General features: G+C 41.1%; 1 protein-coding gene across 2 annotated transcripts in view; it reads left to right on the forward strand.

The window, feature by feature from the left end:
• The window catches only part of rnf19b (ring finger protein 19B), a 171,812-nt gene that overhangs the window by 128,482 nt on the left and 22,006 nt on the right, over positions 1–21,324 (forward strand). The window contains exons 3-4 of one of the 2 annotated variants that reach the window (XM_041213283.1): positions 3,382–3,886; positions 15,491–15,792. In XM_041213283.1, coding sequence (XP_041069217.1) covers positions 3,650–3,886; positions 15,491–15,792 — 539 coding nt within the window. In that variant the 5' untranslated portion in view covers positions 3,382–3,649. Of the gene's footprint in view, positions 1–3,229; positions 3,887–15,490; positions 15,793–21,324 lie in introns of those variants that run through there. The other variant, XM_041213284.1, reaches the window with a different exon arrangement.

Below are 21,324 nucleotides of genomic sequence, written 5' to 3' on the forward strand. Positions count from 1 at the left end.
GAGAATCAGAAATGAGTGACCCATTTTCAGAATGTTTTTCATGCGAATTGTGTTTGACAAACATCAGGCAAAAAAGATTTCTCAAACAACTTCCAACAAAACCAGTGAGGCGCTTTAATAGATTTCACATGCTTAGTGATGTGATACTCTGCTTAGTTTACTGGTTCTTTTCACAACGCAAGTTGGGAGTGTCTTAACTGGAGTATTACTGAGTAGATGACGCCAAAGAGCTAATGGGCTGGCAACTGCCTGAACTAATTCACAGTCCGCTGCAGTAATCATTAATACCAACCAGGTGGTTCTCACGTTTTATCTCTGGTCTAGAGTAAATTGACTGACATCAGGTGGGCAGTGGCAGAGGCCACTATTGCAATTCTTTTTAGTGAGGAAGGAGATATAAAGGTTCGCAATCTTGATTACTACCCAGAGACGTCTGTGAAAGGTATGAATTTGTAAATGTCCAGTGAGGATAAGATTGAGCTTTTTTATTTTTGAGATGGAAAGTATGGTCTGTATGTCAAATCCACATCAAGCTCTTGCAGTCTAGTCCACAAAACTCAAGCAATGCTGTTCTGTTTGTGCTTATTGTCATCACTTGCTGGTTTGGCCTGGTGGTTTGAAAATGACTGTTTCTTTTAGCACTGTTGCCTCAAAACAAGTAAAATCATCTTGACCTTTTCATGTCCACAGCTTGAGTTAAATGCCAGTTGCAGTCTAAGAATAAAGGCAGCTTAAACAACCAGGAGAGCAAGAAAATGATTTGCTCCAAGGGCTTGGTGGTCTGATTAAGATATGCAATACTCTTCCTCTGATTTTCCATCTTTGTTACTGTACAGCATGTCCACTAAGTGATATCAACAGAAGTCTTAGACTTACTGTGTGGTGGGTTGCAGGGAAGACCAATGTTCTGCTAATATGTGGTGCAGTTAGCACATGCACTCAGGCAGTTGGCTAAACCAGTCACATGGAGCCATTTACTTGTTCAAGAAAGGGAAAATATAGGGGTAGAGTTTCGGCTCAGAAACACTAGTAATATCAGTGCAATCTAGGCAGAACTGGCCAAAACTAGCAGAAACAATTGGGGAATTTTAACCATGTGGGTTACCCTCAAAACTACTTACGTTTGTGTTTTCCTCGATCCTTTTCATTGGTTTAAGATTCAGTTGATTGGTTCAGGCCCTACCTGACCCCCGCCCCCCAAAACCCTGCCAAAGTAAACATTGTGAGATTCTACCAATTGCAATGGTCATGTAACCTTCTTTAAATTGCACTTATTGTCTTGGGTACACAGATACTGGGAGGCACATTTTCAAAATTCCTCATATCAAAAAATATTTACTAACACCAATTTACAATTGGTGTTCACCAATGAAAGTAGTACATGATTCAGCATAGTTTTTAAGCCATTTTCAATGATTTTAAATGCAGTTACTCAGGTGGAGAATTGGATACTTATTGAAATTGCTTATCTTTTGTGATAAATCCACTTTTGGCTGTATTAACAAAACTGGAGCAGATTCCTAATACCTAATAATACATAATGGGCAGAGCTTTATGGCCCCGTCACTGCCATAAAATCCGGCGAGCCAGTCAAAAATCCATTCATGGGGCTGAATCTTCTGGCTGGCATGCGGGTGGTGGAGCCTGCACACCAGCGCTTAAAATGTCGCGCGAGCGTCCCGACGTCAGTGGGCGGCATTGCGGTATTTCGGTCGGCGGGCGCGCTATGCATTAGGACGCGCGCCCGCCATTAATTAAAGGCCTCGTTAAGGCCCTTAACTTGCCAATCGTCGACGATTTTGAGGGGCCCGTGCGAACTTTGGCTCGGCGCACGGGCCCAACGGGCAGACAGGTAGGTGATTTTTTTTTTACAAACCTCATCTAGTGGCGGGATGAGGTTTGATAGCGGTTTTAAAAACGTTTAATGAAGTTTTTGTTTATTTCATTAACGTGTCCCATCTCGTGTGACATTTTCAGGTGAGGGGGACATGTTAATGAATTTGTTATTGTTCTATTTTTTATATTTGCCAGCCTTTCAGCGATCTCCCTGAGGCAGCACTTTGCCTCAGGGAGATGCGCGGCTCTTTCGAGCGCATGCGTGAAACAGCGCACTCTGGCAGTTGGGGGAATCCCTCCCCCCCCGCACAGGAAGCACATACCACTCCTCATTGGGCGGCCGGCTGGGTGGGCCTTAATTGGCCCGCCCACTTAAAATGGAGGCGGGGCCCGTTTCGGCGGCAGCGGCGATCGGCTGCCCGTCCACTGAGTTGGTGGGGCCCGCCCGCCCATCAAGGGCAAAATTCTGCCCATTGAGGTCGGTGGGATGGTAAAATCCCACCAGCGTAAAATTCTGTCCAAGGAATACTTTTAATAGAAGAAAATAAACTCTTGCATCCTATTATGCTGCTCAGTTGTGTTGGTAATGAAAGATATTATGTTTGTGATTATGCACATTTTTTTTTATCAGAAAACTATTCAGCTCAATTTTTGTGGGCAGTTTTCCAATTGTGCCCAAAGCCCAAACTCCACCTCATTCTCTGTACTGAGTCAGACCATTATTCTTGTTGAGCAATGTTTTTAGGATGATCTTTTACCTAAATAAAATATGGAAACTGAATGTTAAGCCCTTGAGCTTTTTTTTTGCAGTCTTTAGAGCGTATGATCAGATTTTACAAGAATAATAATCTGAGCCATGTATTGGAATTCACTACCTGACTAATAGCAGATGAGAAAATCCCAATTAGAGGCTAAATTTAAAAAGGACTTTGTTAAGCGGGGAAATGTGCAGACTGGAGGAGCCTGGAAGAGTGAAGAAATTAAGTCCCTACTACCCGAGGAATATAATCCTCATAGCTCATTAAAAAACTAATTGATAACCTTGCCATGCATCTCCGGGATTTTACCGCCGGTTGAATGGCTTAAAGCCTGGCTCTCGCCATTTGCAAATGGTTGTGAAAGGGTTAAATGAACCGACGAGCTTAAAGTAAAAGCCCAAACACATCTGTGCAACGTTGAGATGGGGAGGCTGTATGTAATAAGCGTCATCTCACACAGTGGGCTGATTGGGACTTAAAAAGATTCTACCATCAAAGTGAGACTGGTGGCTGCTTGCGGTGTTTTCTGTCAGCAAGTGAGTCTGAGGAATGATCGAATTATTGACCATGACGCAGTTTCCAGCCTCCCCCCCCCCCCCCCCCACACACACTCTGTAGTTTTCAGTTAACTCCGTTTAAGAAGCAGTAGGTGAGGCAGTTTTCCTGAGCATGCTCTGAAAAGCCTTTGCGATGACACAACTCGCAGGAGCCTGAGCAGAAACGGACTGGCTCATTTCCTCTTGTTTATATATATATATATATATGTGTGTGTGTGTGTGTGTTGCAGCTTCCACCAGAAAGGAGAGGAAAGGAACCGGGAGAGAAGATGAGGTTTCCAGCAGCATCCGAGGGTTTGTGAAGACCGGGGGAGGAGGAGGAGGAGGGTGGCAGCAGCAGCAGCTCCAGTGGAGGCGACCTTTGCATCCAGCTGTGCTGTATGAGTAGCTCAGCTGGCCGAGACTGTGCAACCAGCACTGCCATTGTCCGTGAGGCTGCGTTATAGCGAGAAGAAATCTTTTTCTCACCACCACACCTCGGAACACCGAAAAGGCAAAATGCGCTCTGATTCCCCCCACTCCTCGGTGAGTGCAACGCCAAATCCCAAATGCCCGGCGAAGAGAAGGAGGATTTCCTTCCAGAACATGTTTAATGGTAAATCTAAAGCGAAGCAGAAGCAGGAAGTATCTGTCGCCAGCATCGAAAGCATCCACATAGAAGCGACAGAGACTGAAAAGAAACTGCACTCGTCGGACAGCAGGACAACGTTGACATCTTCAGATTCAGCAAGGAAGGTTAGAATCTAATTACCATATAATGCAATTAGGCAACAGCATTGTACAATTTGGCCTCATATTGCACCTAATGCGCACTCAATATTAGTGGTAAACTCCCCAAAAACAATGGATGTGGGAATTGGAAACTAGGCTTGCTAGGGCCTGACTCCCACCTGAGTGTTGTTATGTCTAGCAAACAGGGTCACGCTATCTGCCTGTTTGTCACCCAGGAAATGTTGCCTGCAGACAGCATTGTTTTTTTAATGCTTTATGATTTAACCTCAGTGTGTTGATAAACAGCTTTTGCACTGGGTATCATAGATACATTGCACAATGGTAAATGTTTCTTCTACCCCTTTCCCAACGGCCTTGACAAGTAATGACCACAAAAGAACCAACAGAAAAGGGTTAAGACCATCATATGTTTCTGTCACCTGTTCAAAGAGAATTGCATTTCCAGAATAAGGGATAGCTAAAGTATTGTAATTATTGTGCCTTTAGTAGTTGGGTAGTTTACAGGTGACCTTGTGGCCTGGATTATTGCACCACACTACATACTAACTGCTATTGCCAAAAAAAATGTATTTTTGCTGCCCCTAATATATAACTTTTAATGTAGGAAAGTTGCAGAGTTAGAAAGATGTAACTCCATAGTTGGTTCCGGCTCTGCTTCAGTGTATTTAAATTGTTGTAAAGGCTGGGCAGCAGGTCGTCTTCTGTAAACCAAGAAATAATTCTAGCTTGAGAAACCCGGCTTTACCATTTTAAAAAAGCACCTCATTCAAACAAGTGGTTTTCAAAGGGGTGTTGCCTTTGAGAAAATTGGCAAACTAAACTTTCTCTCCCCCCCCACCCCCCCACCCCGGACCCTAGGAAATGTCAAATGAGTTTTTGTCATGATGACATTATGCGTTCAAGACTTTTGTCCATTCAGTTGCATGTTTGGCAAACCTTCTAAATTTGCTTGTGCACACTTCGAGACATTGCCTCACTAAATAATTTGGGGCAAAAAAATGGAAGTACAGCAATGTTTTGAGGTAGCTCTTGATTCTCCAAATATTCTAATCACACAAGACATCCATAACAAAAATCCTGTCCAGGCTTGTACCCCTCGTTTTATGATTGTTAACCTTTTTAGGGGCAAGAGAAAAAACCATTAGGACCTCTTTTCAGAAATTAGTTCAATGTATCTGCTGTCTCACGATACCCTTCAATCCCTCCTGTTTACAGAAATATATCCAATTTCCTTGACCATTTATATTGTCTGCTTCAAAGGCTAATCTGCTAATATTCATATTTTTTCCGATTTCCTTTGTCTTTAAACTTCTACCTTTTCTCATTTTTAATATTTCTCCCTGGCTTTTGAACCCTTCAAATTTGGATCAATTTCATTATTTCCTTTCATAATCCTGAAATCTCAATTTTAGCTCATTCCATATTCTCCAATTTGTTAACCTTCCCTCATAATCTGAACCACTGGTTTATAGTGACTGAATAAGCTAAATGCTGTTTTTACTACTTGGGATGTCAAGATGTGTACTAGTGCTTCGGGGATTGCATTCCACTGTTTTGTACATTTATAACTAAACCAGTTGATTTATTAGGAATAAGCCAAATTCTGTTCATGAGATATTATTGGATTTTCCTGAATCAATTTTTTTAAAGAGATTTTATTCTGAGATTCCACCCATTATTCCTTTTTAAAAAAAAATACCTATGTTCACTTTTGCTTCTCAACTGGCCAGTGACATCCTTCCTAAAATGAAGTGACCAAAACAGTGTTGGGACCAGACCCTGCCCTATACGACAAACAGGGATCAAACTAAACTTCTCAAAATAAATTATCTACATGTCCAAAGAAAACACCATCTTTCCATCCCTGGAAAAAATTAATACTGGAGCATTTCTGGTCATAATTTAAAAAGATGTTTTGCCAATCAGAGAGAGATTCTGGTGTGAGGGGAACAGCAAATAAATTGTCTCATGAGTTACATTTGTTCAGCCCTACCAAGGCTGATATTGTAAGATTTTTAGACAAATTAAATCCACATTGAAATGGGCTAGGGCCCTAGTGAGTTAGCTTCAATATGCTCATTAAGCTACAGAACCAGTTTACAAATCCATCTGTGCATGCATTTGCACCTGGGATTACCTGAACCGTGAGGTTACCAGGTGTAGAACATGAGTACAAGAGGAAGGTTTTGGGACAATGGCAAGAAAGGGGAGTGATTTGGGATCTGTCTGTTTTGGTACAAACACTTAAAGCCACTAAACCCAGAGGCTGCTTTCTTAAGTGATTTTACTTCCAAATCTGAAATTCATGCTCTACGACTTAATCAGCCTGGTGCGTTGCCTACTTATTCTGTTTTGTGTCCAGGATGGGGAGCACAAACAATAATTATGCCCTTGGGGACATGAACAACCTACGCTTTGGCTCTACAGGGGATTGGCAGAGAACAGGGGACACAGTGAGCAGAAGGAATAGTGTGGAAAAATAGCTATCAAAGACAATGAAAGCAACTGAATCTATTTAGTAGTATAGTGGAACCACAGGCTGAAATTGAAATGTACTTTACATATAATTTGATTTTAATATTTTAAAAAGGTCACTAGTAAGTTGATCAAGATTATCAACAGGTGTTTTACTGGGGTTTAACACAGTGGAACTGCCATAATAATATTTTTGTCCAAATTACAATTTTTTTCTTTATTCTGCAAACAGTTAATAACTGTTGCTCCCCAACCATTAATGCTACCAGACATCAAGGAGATTTTCAACCTACTGCTCAATGTTATTGACACTGGCGGGGGTGTCAATAGTCATTCCCACAAGTTCCTATAGTCATTCTTGCCCTGTACATTTTCCTATGTGGCAGTTAACAAACCTCCTCTACACCCTCTCTGCTATACACTCAGCCCTCTTAATACCAACTACCTTTGCTCTTTTCAACCCCAGCCACCTTAAGAATCTCCCATCCTTACCTGTTATAGGATCACAGAATCGTTACAGTGCAAAATGAGGCCATTTAGCCCATCATGCCTGTGCCAGCTCTCTGATCATTCTCCAGCCTTCTCCCTGTAATCCTGCACATTCTTCTTTTTCAAATAACATCTAAATCCCTTTGGACTGCCTCCACCAGGCAGTGCATTCCAGATCCTAACCACTTGCTGTGTGAAGAAGTTTTTCCTCATGTCGGTTTTGCTTCTTTGGCCATTTAATTTAAATCTTTTTGTCCTCTCGTTCTCGACCCTTCCACAAGCGGGAACTGTTTGTCCCTGTACACTCTGTCCAGACCCCTCATGATTTTGAATACCTCTATCAGATCTCCTCTCAGCCTTCCCTTTTCCAGGGAAAACAGTCCTAACTTCTCCAATCTACCTTCATAACTGAAGTTCCTCATGCCTGGAACTATTCCCATGAATCTTTTCTGCACTCTCTCCAATGCCTTCACATCTTTCCTAAAGTTTAGTGCCCAGAAATGGATGGAACACTCCAACTGAGACCTAAGTAGTGTTTTATACAAGGTTAACATAACCTCCTTGCTCTTGTATTCAATGCCCCTTGCCTGTATTAATAAAGCCTAGGATATTGTATACTTTATTAACCACTCTCTCAACCTGTCCTGCCACCTTCAATGACTTATGCACAAAAACACCCAGGTCCCTCAGCTCCTGCACCCCTTTTTAGAGGTGTACTTTTTATTTTATATTGTATCTCCACACTCTTCCTACCAAAATCAATCACTTCAGATTTCTCTGCATTGAACTTCACCTGTCACCCGTCTGCCCATTCCACCTACTTGTCAATGTCCTTTTGAAATTCTACATCATCCTCCTCACAGTTTTCAATGCTTCCAAGTTTCATACTGTCGGCAAATTTTGAAATTATGCCTTGTACACCACGGTCTAGCTCATTAATACATATCAGGAAAAGCCAGGGTCCCAACACTGACCCCTGGGGAATTCCACTATAAGCCTTCCTCCAGCTTGAACTCCTGTTAACCACTACTTTCAGTTTCCTGTCACTCAGCCAAATTCATATTCGTGTTGCTACTCTTCTTTCTATTCCATGAGCTATAACTTGCTCATAAGTCTTTTGTGTAGCATTGTATCAAATGCCTTTTGAAAGCCCATGCATACAGTATTGCCCTCATCAACGCTTCCTGTTACCTCTTCAAAAAACTTCAAGTTAGTTAAACACAATTTTCCCTTCCATGCGGCTGAAGTCCACGCTGGCTTTCCTTAGTTAACTTGCATTTCTCCATGTGACCATTAATTTTGTCCCAAGCTATTGTTTCTAGAAGATTCTCCATCACCAAAGTTGAACTGACTGGCCTGTAGTTGCTGGGCTTATCTTTACATCCTTTTGAACAAGGGTGTAACATTTGCAATTCTCCAGTCCTCTGGCACCACCCCAAGTCTAAGGAAGATTGAAAGATTATGGTCAGTGCCTCTGCAATTTCCACCCTTTCTTCCCTCAGCATCCTTAGGTGCACCTCATCCAGTCCTGGGGCTTAACATCTATAAGTACAGACAGCCTATCCTTATCAATTTTAAACCCTTTTAGTGCCTGAGCTGCCTCCTCTTCCACCATGCCTGGGTAGCATCCTCTTGCATGGCAAAGACAGATGCAACATATTCATTTTATACTTCAGCTATTTCCCCTACTTCCAAAAATCCCCTTTTTGGTCCCTAATTGGTTTACACTTCCTTTTACCACCCTTTTACTATCTTTATGTGTATAGAAGACTTCGGGATTCCCTTTTATGCTAGCTGTCAGCCTCTTTTCATACTCCCTCTTTGCTTCTCTTATTGTATTTTTCACCTCCCCTCTGAACCTTCTGTATTCAGCCTGGTTCTCAATTGTAATTTCTACCTGATATCTGTCATAAGCACAATCTTCTTTATCTTAGAAACGTGTCATTCAGGGAGCTCTGGCTTTGTTTGCCCTTCCTTCCCCTTTCAAGGGAATATACCTTGGCTGTGCTCAAACTATTTCCTTTTTGAGGATAGCCCATTGTTCAGCTACCGTTTTTCCTGACAACCTTTGATTCCAATTTGTTCGGCCCAGACCCATTCTTCCCACACTGAAGTTGTCTTCCCCCAGTTATTACATAAGAAGTTCAGTTGGCACAGAGTTTTATCAATGGGAGATCCATAAACCAGCGGCTCTGGCTAAGGATGATTCACAGATATTAACCATAATGGAAAATGCTCTGACCGTCATGAAACCACACAAGGCGAAACTTTAAAAAAATGTCTGCTATTTCTGACGCAGGTTTTTCTACCAATGCCACTAACTAAATAACCCCTAAGTGCTGGCTGATTTCTTCTCTCAGTTTTCTTCCTTGCCTGTGGAGTTTACTCTGATGGCTGAGCTAAGACTAGACATTCTCCGTACTCTGGCACTGGCTGACGTTATATTAGAAGTAAACCCTTTACAACTAGTGATGCAGGCAGATGATTGACCTGCGCATGGAACACAGTTTCATTTGATAATTTACATTTAGACTCTTCCCACCCCAACCACTTTGAGATGAAGAACTGAGATAGGTCATCAGTTGCAGCACCTAAGGGAGGCGAAATGCCAAGTCAAGCAGCAAAGGAAACTGAACAATTTATCTATAATTTATGAGAAGGAAGTGCAGTGCAAAGTGTCATCAGTCAGTCAGAGAGAACACATATTCCAGATAACAACACGCAGAGGTTTATAGGAAAATTACGCCTTTGTACTTATTGCCTGGCTGCAGTGATAAGATTTATTTATGCAGAGTTTAACATTTTGAGGACTTTAGTAACATTTCTTTGTGAAAACATGAATCAGTAGAAGTGCAGCCAGATGAGCAGTTTTGCAATTCACTTGGAGTTCTAGGAATGAAAATCCAGACAGATTTTGTAAGCTACATGGAAGTTGAACTGTTCAGAAGGGAATGTGGCCTTGCTGGATCCCCTTTTAAAGCTCTCAAGCATGTCTTAACACAGTTGTGACCTGTTTAAAATATATATTTGCTGACCTTTCAGACATTTTCCCGTTATCTAAAGATCACTAGCGTTGAAAGTTAAATTAACGAAATTGGTTTAAAACTATTGCAGTGCTGTGGCAAGTAAAAATGAGCAAGCAGCAATTTGTGTCTTGGTTTTGTTCACCTTGAGACAGCACATCAAATGATTATGTCCAATCAGTAAAGTTTTTGACGGTCTACTTGAGTCGTTACTTCCTTAAAGTTGGAATTATTTTGGAGGATTGATCTAATGACACGTTTGCCTTTCTTTAACAATTAAGTGTGGGTTACAAATGCAATTTAAACTTTTGAAAAGTTATTCACTATGCTGTATTTGTGAACACAATACTCTTGAGTTGAACTTGGCAATCATATTGCTCCAGCTATAAAGCATTGGCTTGGTTCCCAAATAGCAGCAGAGTTCAAATCCAGACTTTGGCTGTCCTCAATGACGATGTTTTTCTGTTTCCAACTGGGTAACTAGGTGGAATATTATACAGTCAAAACGGTGTGTCAGTAAACAGGACTGGTCATGCTCTGGAATATTTATGAGCCTTTCTCTCTTTTTTTTCTTTTATTCTTTCATGGGATGTGGCTGTCACTGGCAATGCCAGCGTTTGTTGCCCATCCCTAATTGCCCTTGAACTGAGTGGCTTGCTAGCCCATTCAGACAGTTAAGAGTCAACCACAGTACTGTGGGTCTGGAGTCACATGTAGGCCAGACCAGGTAAGGACGACAGATTTCCTTCCCTAAAGGACATTAGTGAACAAGGTGGGTTTTTACAACAATTGACAATGGTTGTCACGGTCACCACAGGGACTAACTTTAGACTGCATATTATTTATTAATTGAATTTAAATTCCACCAACTGCCATATTGGGATTTGAACCCATGTCCCCAGGGCATTAGCTTGGGCCTCTAGATTACTAGTCCAGTAACATTACCATTATGTCACCATCTCCCATATTTTTTTTTAAAAAAGAAAAAAGTATTTCTGATAACACTTTACACTGTTTGTTTTAAAATATAACTTTTTATGTTCTTCCAACCCTGCTTTTCCAGTATTCAACTAAATATTTTATTTAAGATTAAACAAAAAGACTCAATCAAATGCCCTGGAACTGGTGGAAATTGGGTCTCAGTTCACATGATTACACAAGTGGCCAAGACTGACATATGCCTATTCTCATGGCTTGCAATAGGGCAATAAAGTGCAGCTCAGATGCCAACATAAAGCTCATGCCTTCAAAACAAAATTAAAATAATCAAATTCAAAAGGAAAATAAATGTAACCAACCTTTAATTCACCTTGGGAAATGTCTACTTGAGCTGCTTGCCCAAAGAATGCAGAAGCCAAGTCAAATATACCTCCACCTTAGCAGGTTTTTTTTTTATCTTTTGAAACATGGTAGATAAGCATCAGGTGCAATTTTCGTTGAAACTTAGGCTTCACGAAACCATCTACCAACAACATTTCCCCAAAAAGGTAAGCTCAGAAGTCATTCTGAAAAGGAATTCATTTCAATGAGGTTGTGCTCCTGAGTCTAGTTGTCATATATTAAGGTCTTTTAATTTTAACACCTATGTATACAACTCCAACAACTTGCAGTGAAGTGCCTTCAACATAAATGTTCAAAAGCATTTTGATATATGTTTCCTATGTTGGTACACAATCAGGAAAGGTTAAGGTTAGAAGGAGTGACTGAAGGTTTCATCAAAGTGATGGATTTTGAGGAAGGCTTTAAAAATGGAGAGATGTAGGGAGGGTATCTCCAAGGATAGAGCTGAAGACTCTTTCATTCGTGACGGGCTCAGGAAGGGAAATGCACAAAAGACCAGAGTCAGAGGGTTAGAATTGGCAGGAGGGACATGGGGCAGAAAAATATTCCATATATAGGGTGGAGTGAGATTATGGAGAGATTACAAGTGCAAGATTTTAAATGTAATGCATAGGAGATGCAGAGCCAATATAGATCAGTGAGAGTTAGCAATAATATGCAAACAGAACTCAGTGTGAGAGAAGACTATTTGTGACAGTTTTTTGAATAAATTGAAGTTTGTGAAAGATGGTAAACCAGTAATGAGATTACTGAGCATTATGAGAATTGCATGGAAATTATTACATGGAAACAGGTCGTCCAATTACTGAGCATTATGAGAATTGCATGGAAATTATTACATGGAAACAGGTCGTCCAATCAAATCAGCCTATGTTGGTGTATTTTCTTCACAGAAGCAGAACCCTAAATTAAATTATTTTAATATACCTTTATCCTTCCTTCAACCACCTACCGGACTCATTCTTAGAAGTTGACACAATCCTTCTTTCAGTCATTTTGAGTAGTACATTTTCCAGCTACATAACTTATGTCCCTCATTCTAGACCCATTAGCCATTGGAAGCCACATCCCTACCACATTTTAAATGCCTCTATCAAATCAACCTGTAATCTCATCAATTTTAATGAGTAGTTAATGAGATGACAAAGACTTTTATCAGGTTTCGACAGTGGAGAGGGTGAGCAGCCATGAAAGTAAACATTTTTGATGATGGGTAGGGTGTAGCTTATCTCAAGATTGAACAGAGTTTTTTATATTCTTCGTGGGTGTCACTGGCTAAGCCAGCATTTCTTGCCCATCCCTGATTGCCCTCGAGAAGGTGGTGGTGAGCCACCTTCTTGAACTACTGTAGTCCATGTGGTCTAGATACACCCACAGTGCAGTTAGGAAGGGAGTTCCAGGATTTTGACCCAGCGACAGTGATATTTTTCAGGCAATATATTTCCAAGTCAGGATGGTGAGTGACTTGGAGGGGAACTTGCAGGTGTTGGTGTTCCCATGCATCTGCTGCCCTTGCCTTTCTAAGTTGTAGAGGTCATGGGCTTGGAAGGAGTTTTGGTGAGTTGTTGCAGTGCATCTTGTAGATGGTACACACTGCTGCTACTGTCGGTGCTGGAGGGAGTGAATGTTTGTGGATGGGGTGCCAGTTAAGCTGGCTGCTTTGCCCTGGATGGTGTGAAGCTTCTTGAGTGTTGTTGGAGCTGCACTCATCCAGGCAAGTGGATAGTATACACACTCCTGATTTGTACCTTTGGGAGTCAGGAGGTGAGTTACTTGCCACAGAATGTCCAGCCTCTGACATGCCAAGGTTTCAAACAATCTGAGACAGTGACTGGGAAAGGAGGTGGAGTTAATAGCAAGGGAGTAGGATTTGTGCCAGGGGATAGAATGGTGCAGGTTTCCAGAGGTTGAGTTCATCGGAAAGAAAGCTCTTAGTTAATTTTCAGTACTGGGATCAAAATTCATTCAACATGGTCCCACAGGGCTCTCATGCTCAGATATTGCCAGGAGTTAAACTGCCACCTGTACCACCAGCTGCTCTGATTTCTTATTTCAATAACTACTTAAGTGTCACGTTACAATTGGTCTTTGGCATCCAGTCAGTTTGTTCTCCTGTTTTGTTTGACAATGAAGTTATCCAATCAGCCATGATCTTATTTTGATTGGCAATAGGTCTCATCCAATCGGGCAGTGCTGACTTTGTTATTTTCCTAACCAATCGGCTGGAAGTGTGGGGCTGAGACAGTTGGAGGCAGGAGGTACTGTGGTGAAACCTCTTGAAGTACATCCAACAAGAGCTGGTGACCCTACTTCATACCCTTGTTCGTCCATATAGAAGAAGTTGCTTTGCCACTGTGTGGTGATGTGAATTGTGGACAGAAGCTTGTCGCAGGGAATTGGGCAGAATTGACCATCTCCTTAATGGTTGTTTTTTGGAATGATACTGGCAGAAGCCTGGGAGCAAATTATGGGGAGAGGCAAGAAAGGAGAGGGAGAGAAAAGATACAGATGATTAAATAGCCATAAATGGTTATGAAGCAATACACAGTCCAATCCCAGTAGTAACTTCATCAAAGCTGCCAACGTTAAGGAAATATTAGGACAGTGAATTATCATTATAAACAGTGAGGGAGCTTTTAAAAGCATTAGAACCCATTTAGCGGGTACTTGACAAGCAGATAAGTGAGACCTGCCAGATCTGGACATCCAGTATGTCTCCTGATGCCATTATTTTATAAAATATGTAAAATAATTTTTTCTTTTGAGCAATAAGATCTTTTTGGTACTTATATCTGGGCAAATGTGAGTTATATAGGGATATTATTACTTAGTGCAAGGGATGGAATGACAATACAACAGTATGTGCATATCTAATATGAGCAGCTCAGACTTACAGATAAATAAGTTGTCCATGTTCATGCTAAAAACTAATTGGATAGAGCTCTATATAATTTCCATAAAACATAACATTGCATATTGGCTCTGCGTATGACAGTATTGGAAACTAATGTTAATTCATACCAAACTCTGTTAAAACATCCCTTTGTATGCCTTTTATGTAGTACATGCTAGTCCATGTTTGGTGTCGGCACCACCACCATCATCATCATTTGACACAATGTTAGGAAATCGTTTGTGAATTTGAGGTCAGAGCTGCAGTGGTCTTGCTGATTCATACCTGAACCTAAAGTTGCAAATTGACAGTAAATATCTGGAAGTGGTGCATGTAATTCCGGCTTTGGTATATGAATCAGCCTTATTAATATTTATAACCTTCTTTGCCCAATAATTGTTCAATAAAGTCCTGAATTTTGGTGGATCCTTCACATTGACACATTTGTAAGATATGAATCTGCCTTGTGCTTTGAATCTGTTTGGTGATTACACCGTAGATGGAACCAAGAAAGTCTTGCCCAAAAGGTGTGTTGTTTCAGAAGACGCTTTGAACATTAGCTATTCTACAATTTTTTTTCTCTAGTTTCTTCTCACCTAAAAGCTAGTTCTTCCTGGAGGTTATTCGTTGAGCACACTCTCCACGCCGTTGCATTGTTTAAATGGCTATTCTTAATGTGTAATTATGGACAGAGAGAGTTCGAAGGCACCAGGCTGTGTGAAGGGGAGAAATCACAACCAGGCCTTGTGCTCTCCGTACCTGTTTTCCATCCACATGCATTTTTGCAGCAGGCATCATTATTACCTGATTGGGAGCAGGAGCCCTGGCTGAGTATTTTTTCCCTCCCTAAGCATTGACATCAGTTATAGTGCCCTACTAGTTGCTCTGACTGAAATCAATTAACTGAACATATACCAAAAACCCAGTACTTTCATTCTTAGCCTGGCTCAGTCCCAATCTGGACTATCTATTTACCATTAAGGGTGATGGTGTAGTGGTATTGTCGCTGGACTAGTAATCCAGAGACCCAGGGTAATGCTCTGAAGACCTGGGTTCAAATCCCACCACCACAGATGGTAGAATTTGAATTGAAAAAAAAATGGCATTAAAAATCTAATAATGACCATGAAACTATTGTTGATTGTTGTGAAAACCCACCTGGTTCACTAATGTCCTTTAGGGAAGGAAATTTGCTGTCCTTACCTGGTCTGGCCTACATGTGACTTTTAAATGCCCTCTGAACAAGGACAATCGAATGAATAAAAAAATATTGAGCCATTGGAGAAACCTGTCACCAAGCAGAACATATACCAAACAATAATGAGTTTGTAACAACTGAGAAAATTGTTAAGCCGTGTATCCAGTAATCTGTTCTTCTTGTTCAAGGTGTCATCTGGTTTTCTGGAATGCCCCCTCTGTCTAGTGCGCCATCCGCAGGAGAATGTGCCCGAAATCATGACGTGCCACCACCGCTCCTGCCTTGACTGTTTGCGCCAGTACCTGCGCATCGAAATCACAGAGAGCCGTGTGAACATCAGCTGCCCTGAGTGCTCAGAACGGCTGAATCCATATGACATCCGGATGATACTGAACGACCAGACGCTGATGGAGAAATACGAGGAATTTATGCTACGTCGGTACCTCGCTTCCGACCCCGACTGTCGATGGTGTCCAGCACCGGACTGTGGGTATGTGCGTGTTCCTTTGAAAAGAAATCTGGCCATTTACAGTGCGCTCTCATAGCTGTCATTGATGGAGGTGTTCAAAATCATGAGGGGTCTAAACAGTGTAGGTGGGGAGAAACTACTCCCGTTGGTGGAAAGTTCAGTAATCGGGGGACACTGATTTTAAAATGATTGGCCAAAGAACCAGAGGTGGGATGAGGAGAAATGTTTTTTGCACAGTGAGTGATTAGGATCTGGAATGCAGTACCTGAGAGTGTGGTGGAGGCAGATTCAAATGCGGCTTTCAAAAGGGAATTGGATAATTATCTGAAAAGTTTTGGGGGGTGTCTACAGAGATAGCCAGGTAGTGGGACAAGCTAGAATGATGCCAGAAATGAGCAATTCCAATTATGATGAAAGCTTTGAAAAAACTGGGACTTCTCTGACTGGAACCAAAAAAGGTTAGGGGGGATGGGGAAGTTAATAGTTGTACAAAATCATGAAAGCTTTTCAAAGCTAAATAATGAAAGATTGATTGCAGCAGTTGGCAAACCAGTAACAAGGGGCGTAAACTCGGGATTATGAGGAAAAATGAAGGGAGAGGTTTGAATTTTTTTTTCCAAAAGATTATTATTAGAACATGGAAAAGTTTGTCCTAAAACTGTGGTGTGATAGCGGAGATGTGCAGCAGCATCATAAGTTACAGAATAAGTATTTACACTGTTGTTTAGTTTTTTTAGTGATTGTGTCTTGTTAGCTAAGCAGTTAAATAAAAGGGTCACTGTCACTTGGTCAAAATCCTGAAACTGCCACCCTAACAGCACTGTGGGTGTACCAACACAACAGGCACTGCAGCGGTTCAAAAAGGCAGCTCACCACCTTCTCAAGGCAATTAGGGATGGGCAACCAATGCTGGCCCAGCCAGCAACTCCCACATCCCAAGAATGAATTTTTAAAAAGCATCTGTAAATAAATTTTATCTAATAAATACATATAGACTCAGCCATGGCAGAGCAGCTTGCATGTTTAATAAATACATATAGACTCAGCCATGGCAGAGCAGCTTGCATGTTTAATAAATACATATAGACTCAGCCATGGCAGAGCAGCTTGCATGTTTGGACTGCAACATATGGGAGCTTGTGCACAGCGAGGCTGCGGCTCAAATCTCTCTGACTCCGAGTCATTGAGCTGGAGTGCAAGTTAGAGATGCTCCAGACATAATGGAGGGGGTGAATATCTGGACAGTTTGTTCCAGACATTGGCCACACCTCAGAGGTGCAGCACCAGCACGGAGTTAGTGAGACCACTGATGTACTGAGTAAGAGTGGAAATCCACAGAAACTGATCCTATCCAACAGGTACAATATAATTGTCTGTACAGATGCTGGAAGGACAGATTGGATGATGACCATGGCACCTTGGAAAGAGAGGAGAGGGGGAACCTCAATTGTTGGGGATTCAGTGATTGGGGGGTTTGAATAACATCCTTTGTCAGCAGGGTTGAGTGTCCCATTTGTCCCAATTGCCTACCGGCTGCTAGGGTGAGGGACATCTAGGACCAGGAATTTTAACTTCCAGATAGATTGAAATAAGCAGACCAGCTCATGTCAGAAAGGCAGCAACTATTTTGAGTCTGCAACAATATATCCTAGAACCAAACAGCGGATAGGCCATTTTAGGTTTAATAATGGGTAATAAGTCAAATTTAGTTAACAGCCTAACAGTGCGTGAAAATTGATCTAACACTAATCAAAATATGATCAAGTTCAATCTTGTATTTGAAAGGGAGAAATGTGAAACAGCCTCTAAGATTCCAGATTTAGGTAAGGCATAATTGAATGAGACAGAGACTGCCCAGAGTACTGGGCAAATCTATTAATGGGTAAAGCGGCAGAAGATTAGTGGGAGATGTTCACAAAAGAATTTAAAGTGATACAGAGCCTTTTATATCCTTGGGGACAAGAGCTCTATTTTCCAGAACAAAACAGCCATTTACTGACCAAAGAGGTAAGAGACAATATAAAGCGAAGAGATAAAGTGTGCAAAAAAAAACACATCCTGGCAAATGGGAGATACAAAGAACAGCAAACAATGACAAAATGGATAAGAAGGGCTACTAAGAAAGTATATGAAAGAAACTTGCCAGAGATATCAAAATCAACACAAAAAAGCTTTTACAGTTATTTTAGGTAAAAGAGGATGCCCAAGAGCACCGGTAATGATAAAAAGAAATGGTGGTGATGGCAGACATGTTAAATAATTACCTTGCATCCATATTTACAGTAGAGGACATTCCAAGGAAGCTAATGTTGAATTGGGGATGGGAACTCACCATAATGAATGTAAGCAAGTTAACAATATTGAAGAAAATACTGGCAGCAGAAAGTGACAAACCCCCAGGATCTGATGATTTTGACCCCAGGGTTTTAAAGAAAGTATGTGAGAACATTATAGATGCTTTAACAATAATTGTGCATGTTACTTCACTGCTTAAGAAAAGTGAGAGGGATACCAGGGAAGTACAGAGCACTTAGCCTTACATGTGTTGTTGGGCAATTACTCCAGTCTATAATTAAGGATCCAGTGACTGAACACCTTGAAAACTTTCAGCTAATCAGAGTTGTGGACAGGGGAATTTCTGTGGATATTATTTATATGAATTTCCAGAAGGCATTTGAGTTCCTAATAACAGACTGTTGGGTAAAATTTATTGACCTGGCTAGAAAACAGGCTCAGTGGCAGGAGTCGGAGAATAGGGATAATGGTCAGGCATTCTAATTTGCAGATGTGACTAGTGATGTCCTGAAGGACGTTCTCAACTATTCACTGTGTTCATTAACAGCTTAGGTGGTGTGAAAGAGTCACATACCCACGTTTACGAATAACACGAAAATAGGTGATATTGTAAGTTGGAAGTATACAACTACAAAGAAATATTAATAGATTAAGTGAATGGGCAAAAGTGTGGTAAATGAATTTCAATATAAGCAATGTGAGGTTTGGATCTAAAAAGGATTGGTCAGAGTTTGTTCTAAATGGTGAAAAGCTAGAAACTGCAGAGGTCTAAACAGGCTTTGGAGTCCATGTACATAGATCGTTAAAATGGCAATGGACAGGTACTGAAAATAATCAAAAAAGGACTGGTGGTCTTTATATCTAGAGGACTAGAATACAAAGGGGTAGAAGTCAAGCTTCAGCTTTTCAAAACCCTGGTAAGACCACACCTGGCCTATGTTCATTTCTTGATGCCACAGCTTAGGAAGGGTATAATTGCCTTGAAGGGAGTGCAGGGTAAATTTGCTAGAATGATACCTGGGCACCAAGGGTTAAATTTCAAGGAAAGATTACACAAACCAGAATTATAATTGTGGGATTTCGATTAAGGAGTGACTTGATTGCAACTTTCAAGATCTTAAGAGGAACTGATAAGGTAGATAGAGTGGAAGCTCATTCAGCTGGTTGGGGAGTCTAGGACAAGGGAACAAAGCCTAAAAATTTGAACCAGGCCTTTCAGGAGTGAAGTTAGGAACCACTCCTACACACAAAGGATGGTAGAAATCTGGAACTCTCTTCAGCAAATGATAGTTGATGCTGGGTCACTTGTTAATTTTAAATCTAAGAGTAGTAGATTTTTTGTTAGCCAAAGTACTTGAGGCATATGGGGCAAAGGGTCATGGATCAGCCATGATCTCATTGAATGACAGAACAGGTTCAAGGGACTAAATGGCCTCCACCTTTTCCCATGTTCCTATGAGTGCCTAATGAGATTTCAATCTGTGATGCCATCTAAAAGGCATTGATAAATATTTGAATGTGAAGAATATAAAAAGGAAAGATTGGAATAAATAGCTTTAATTGAAGTATTAGGTCAAAGGCTATGAGCCAAATGGCCTATTTCTGTGCTTTAATTTATATTAATCTCTAATAAATCACAACTGTCAAAGGTACTTCTAATGAGATTAGTGATGTAGTGAGAATGAGAGTACTGATGTTTTACTTTGGCAGGAAGTTGAACAAATAGTGTGCTTGTATCTGATTTTTGATTACACATAAATTTCCTTATTTGCCTTGGAGAAAGGAATAAATCCAGGTGTTTTTGTATTTTCTATCTATAGTTTAAGGTATTGGCCTGACATAAGCACTGCAGAAGAATAATAACAAGTGTGTGGGCAATTTATTGATCTTGTGCACATACCTGCTCACACTGGAAAATGTAACCGCAGTAGTTTCAAAGTCTTTCAAGTGGATCTATTAAGCTAATAAAAACATTTTTAAAAAGTACCTTTTACAGCAACTGTTTATGGAATGACATCAAGACAGCTTTTCCTTCCTTTTTCCCACACACCTACCTCTGGTTCCATTGCCAAGAGATTTCCCACCTGTTGACCTAAGCAAGTACTGACAAAACGGTGTACAAATACGGTTGTAGTTTTGACTATAAGGCAGCATTCAGGATCTATCCACTAATTACAGGGTTGTGATTGTGAAGTAAGCTTTGAGTTTCCTCGGATAGATAACACTTTTCAACTAGATATCAGGGAGAGCGGCAGGTAGGTTTTCGACAGAAGGCCAGTCAGTGAGTGACAGGAAGGATGGACGGATCAACAATTTAGGTGGGAGAATGGGGGTTTAGGTAGTGGGGTTGCTGGGTGGCAGAGAGATTTGGCGTAGGGCAGGCCATCTTTGGGGAATTTGAAGACATACAGGATATGGGGGACCGCTGATGGGGGAAGATGAAGAGATCCAGAGAGGAGGGGAGAAGATTGTAAAAGGGTCAGATATTGTTGGGGGGGAATGATCCCAAGAAGCCAGAGAGATCAGGAGAGGCAGGGCGATGATTACAGGGAATCTGTGGAAGACATGGGGGTCGCAGGTGATGGGTAGAGGGGATGGGGGATGACCGATTGCTGAAGAGGTTGACAAATTCGCTTGATAGGGAAAGGGTGAAGCATTCCTAATGGCCCATAAGCCTTGTTGGAAAAGCATTTACCTGACTTTGCCTCCTTTTTAGATGCAGGGTTCCCTGAAGTCTGAGTGATCAATCTGTGGTTCAGGGGCCCTAAGGGGAGGCTGGAATCAGATAGTATTGATTTATTCAAATACAGATTAGATAGATTTCTTAAAATATAATATATGATCAGTTTGAGGCATGACATACTATAAACAGTCATTCGGTAGTATAGAACTTGAATATTGACAAAGCTTTTCATCTGGCGTCCTAGCAAGTCTCCATGTCTGTCTTCGAGCAAACATAAATGAGCCATGTTATGAGCTTGATTGATTATCTTAAGTTGGTTGTTAGTGTAGTTATTAGCACACTCAGGATTGCTCAGCAAGTGGTGTCCAATCACAGAATCACAGCTAACTGTGGTTCTTTTGTTTTTGATTTTGTGAGTGTATGGTCTGTACTCTGCCTATTACGAACAACCAAAGAAAGATGTTTCATTTAATCAGCCAATCATTGGGACATACAGCCTATGTACCTGGCATCGACTGACACTAAAATTCATACATGCAGTTGCTCAATCATGTGGGAGGCAGAATGTCTTTTTA

This window comes from Carcharodon carcharias, chromosome 19, assembly GCF_017639515.1.
Source record: "Carcharodon carcharias isolate sCarCar2 chromosome 19, sCarCar2.pri, whole genome shotgun sequence".
In the NCBI taxonomy this organism is placed as follows: domain Eukaryota; kingdom Metazoa; phylum Chordata; class Chondrichthyes; order Lamniformes; family Lamnidae; genus Carcharodon; species Carcharodon carcharias.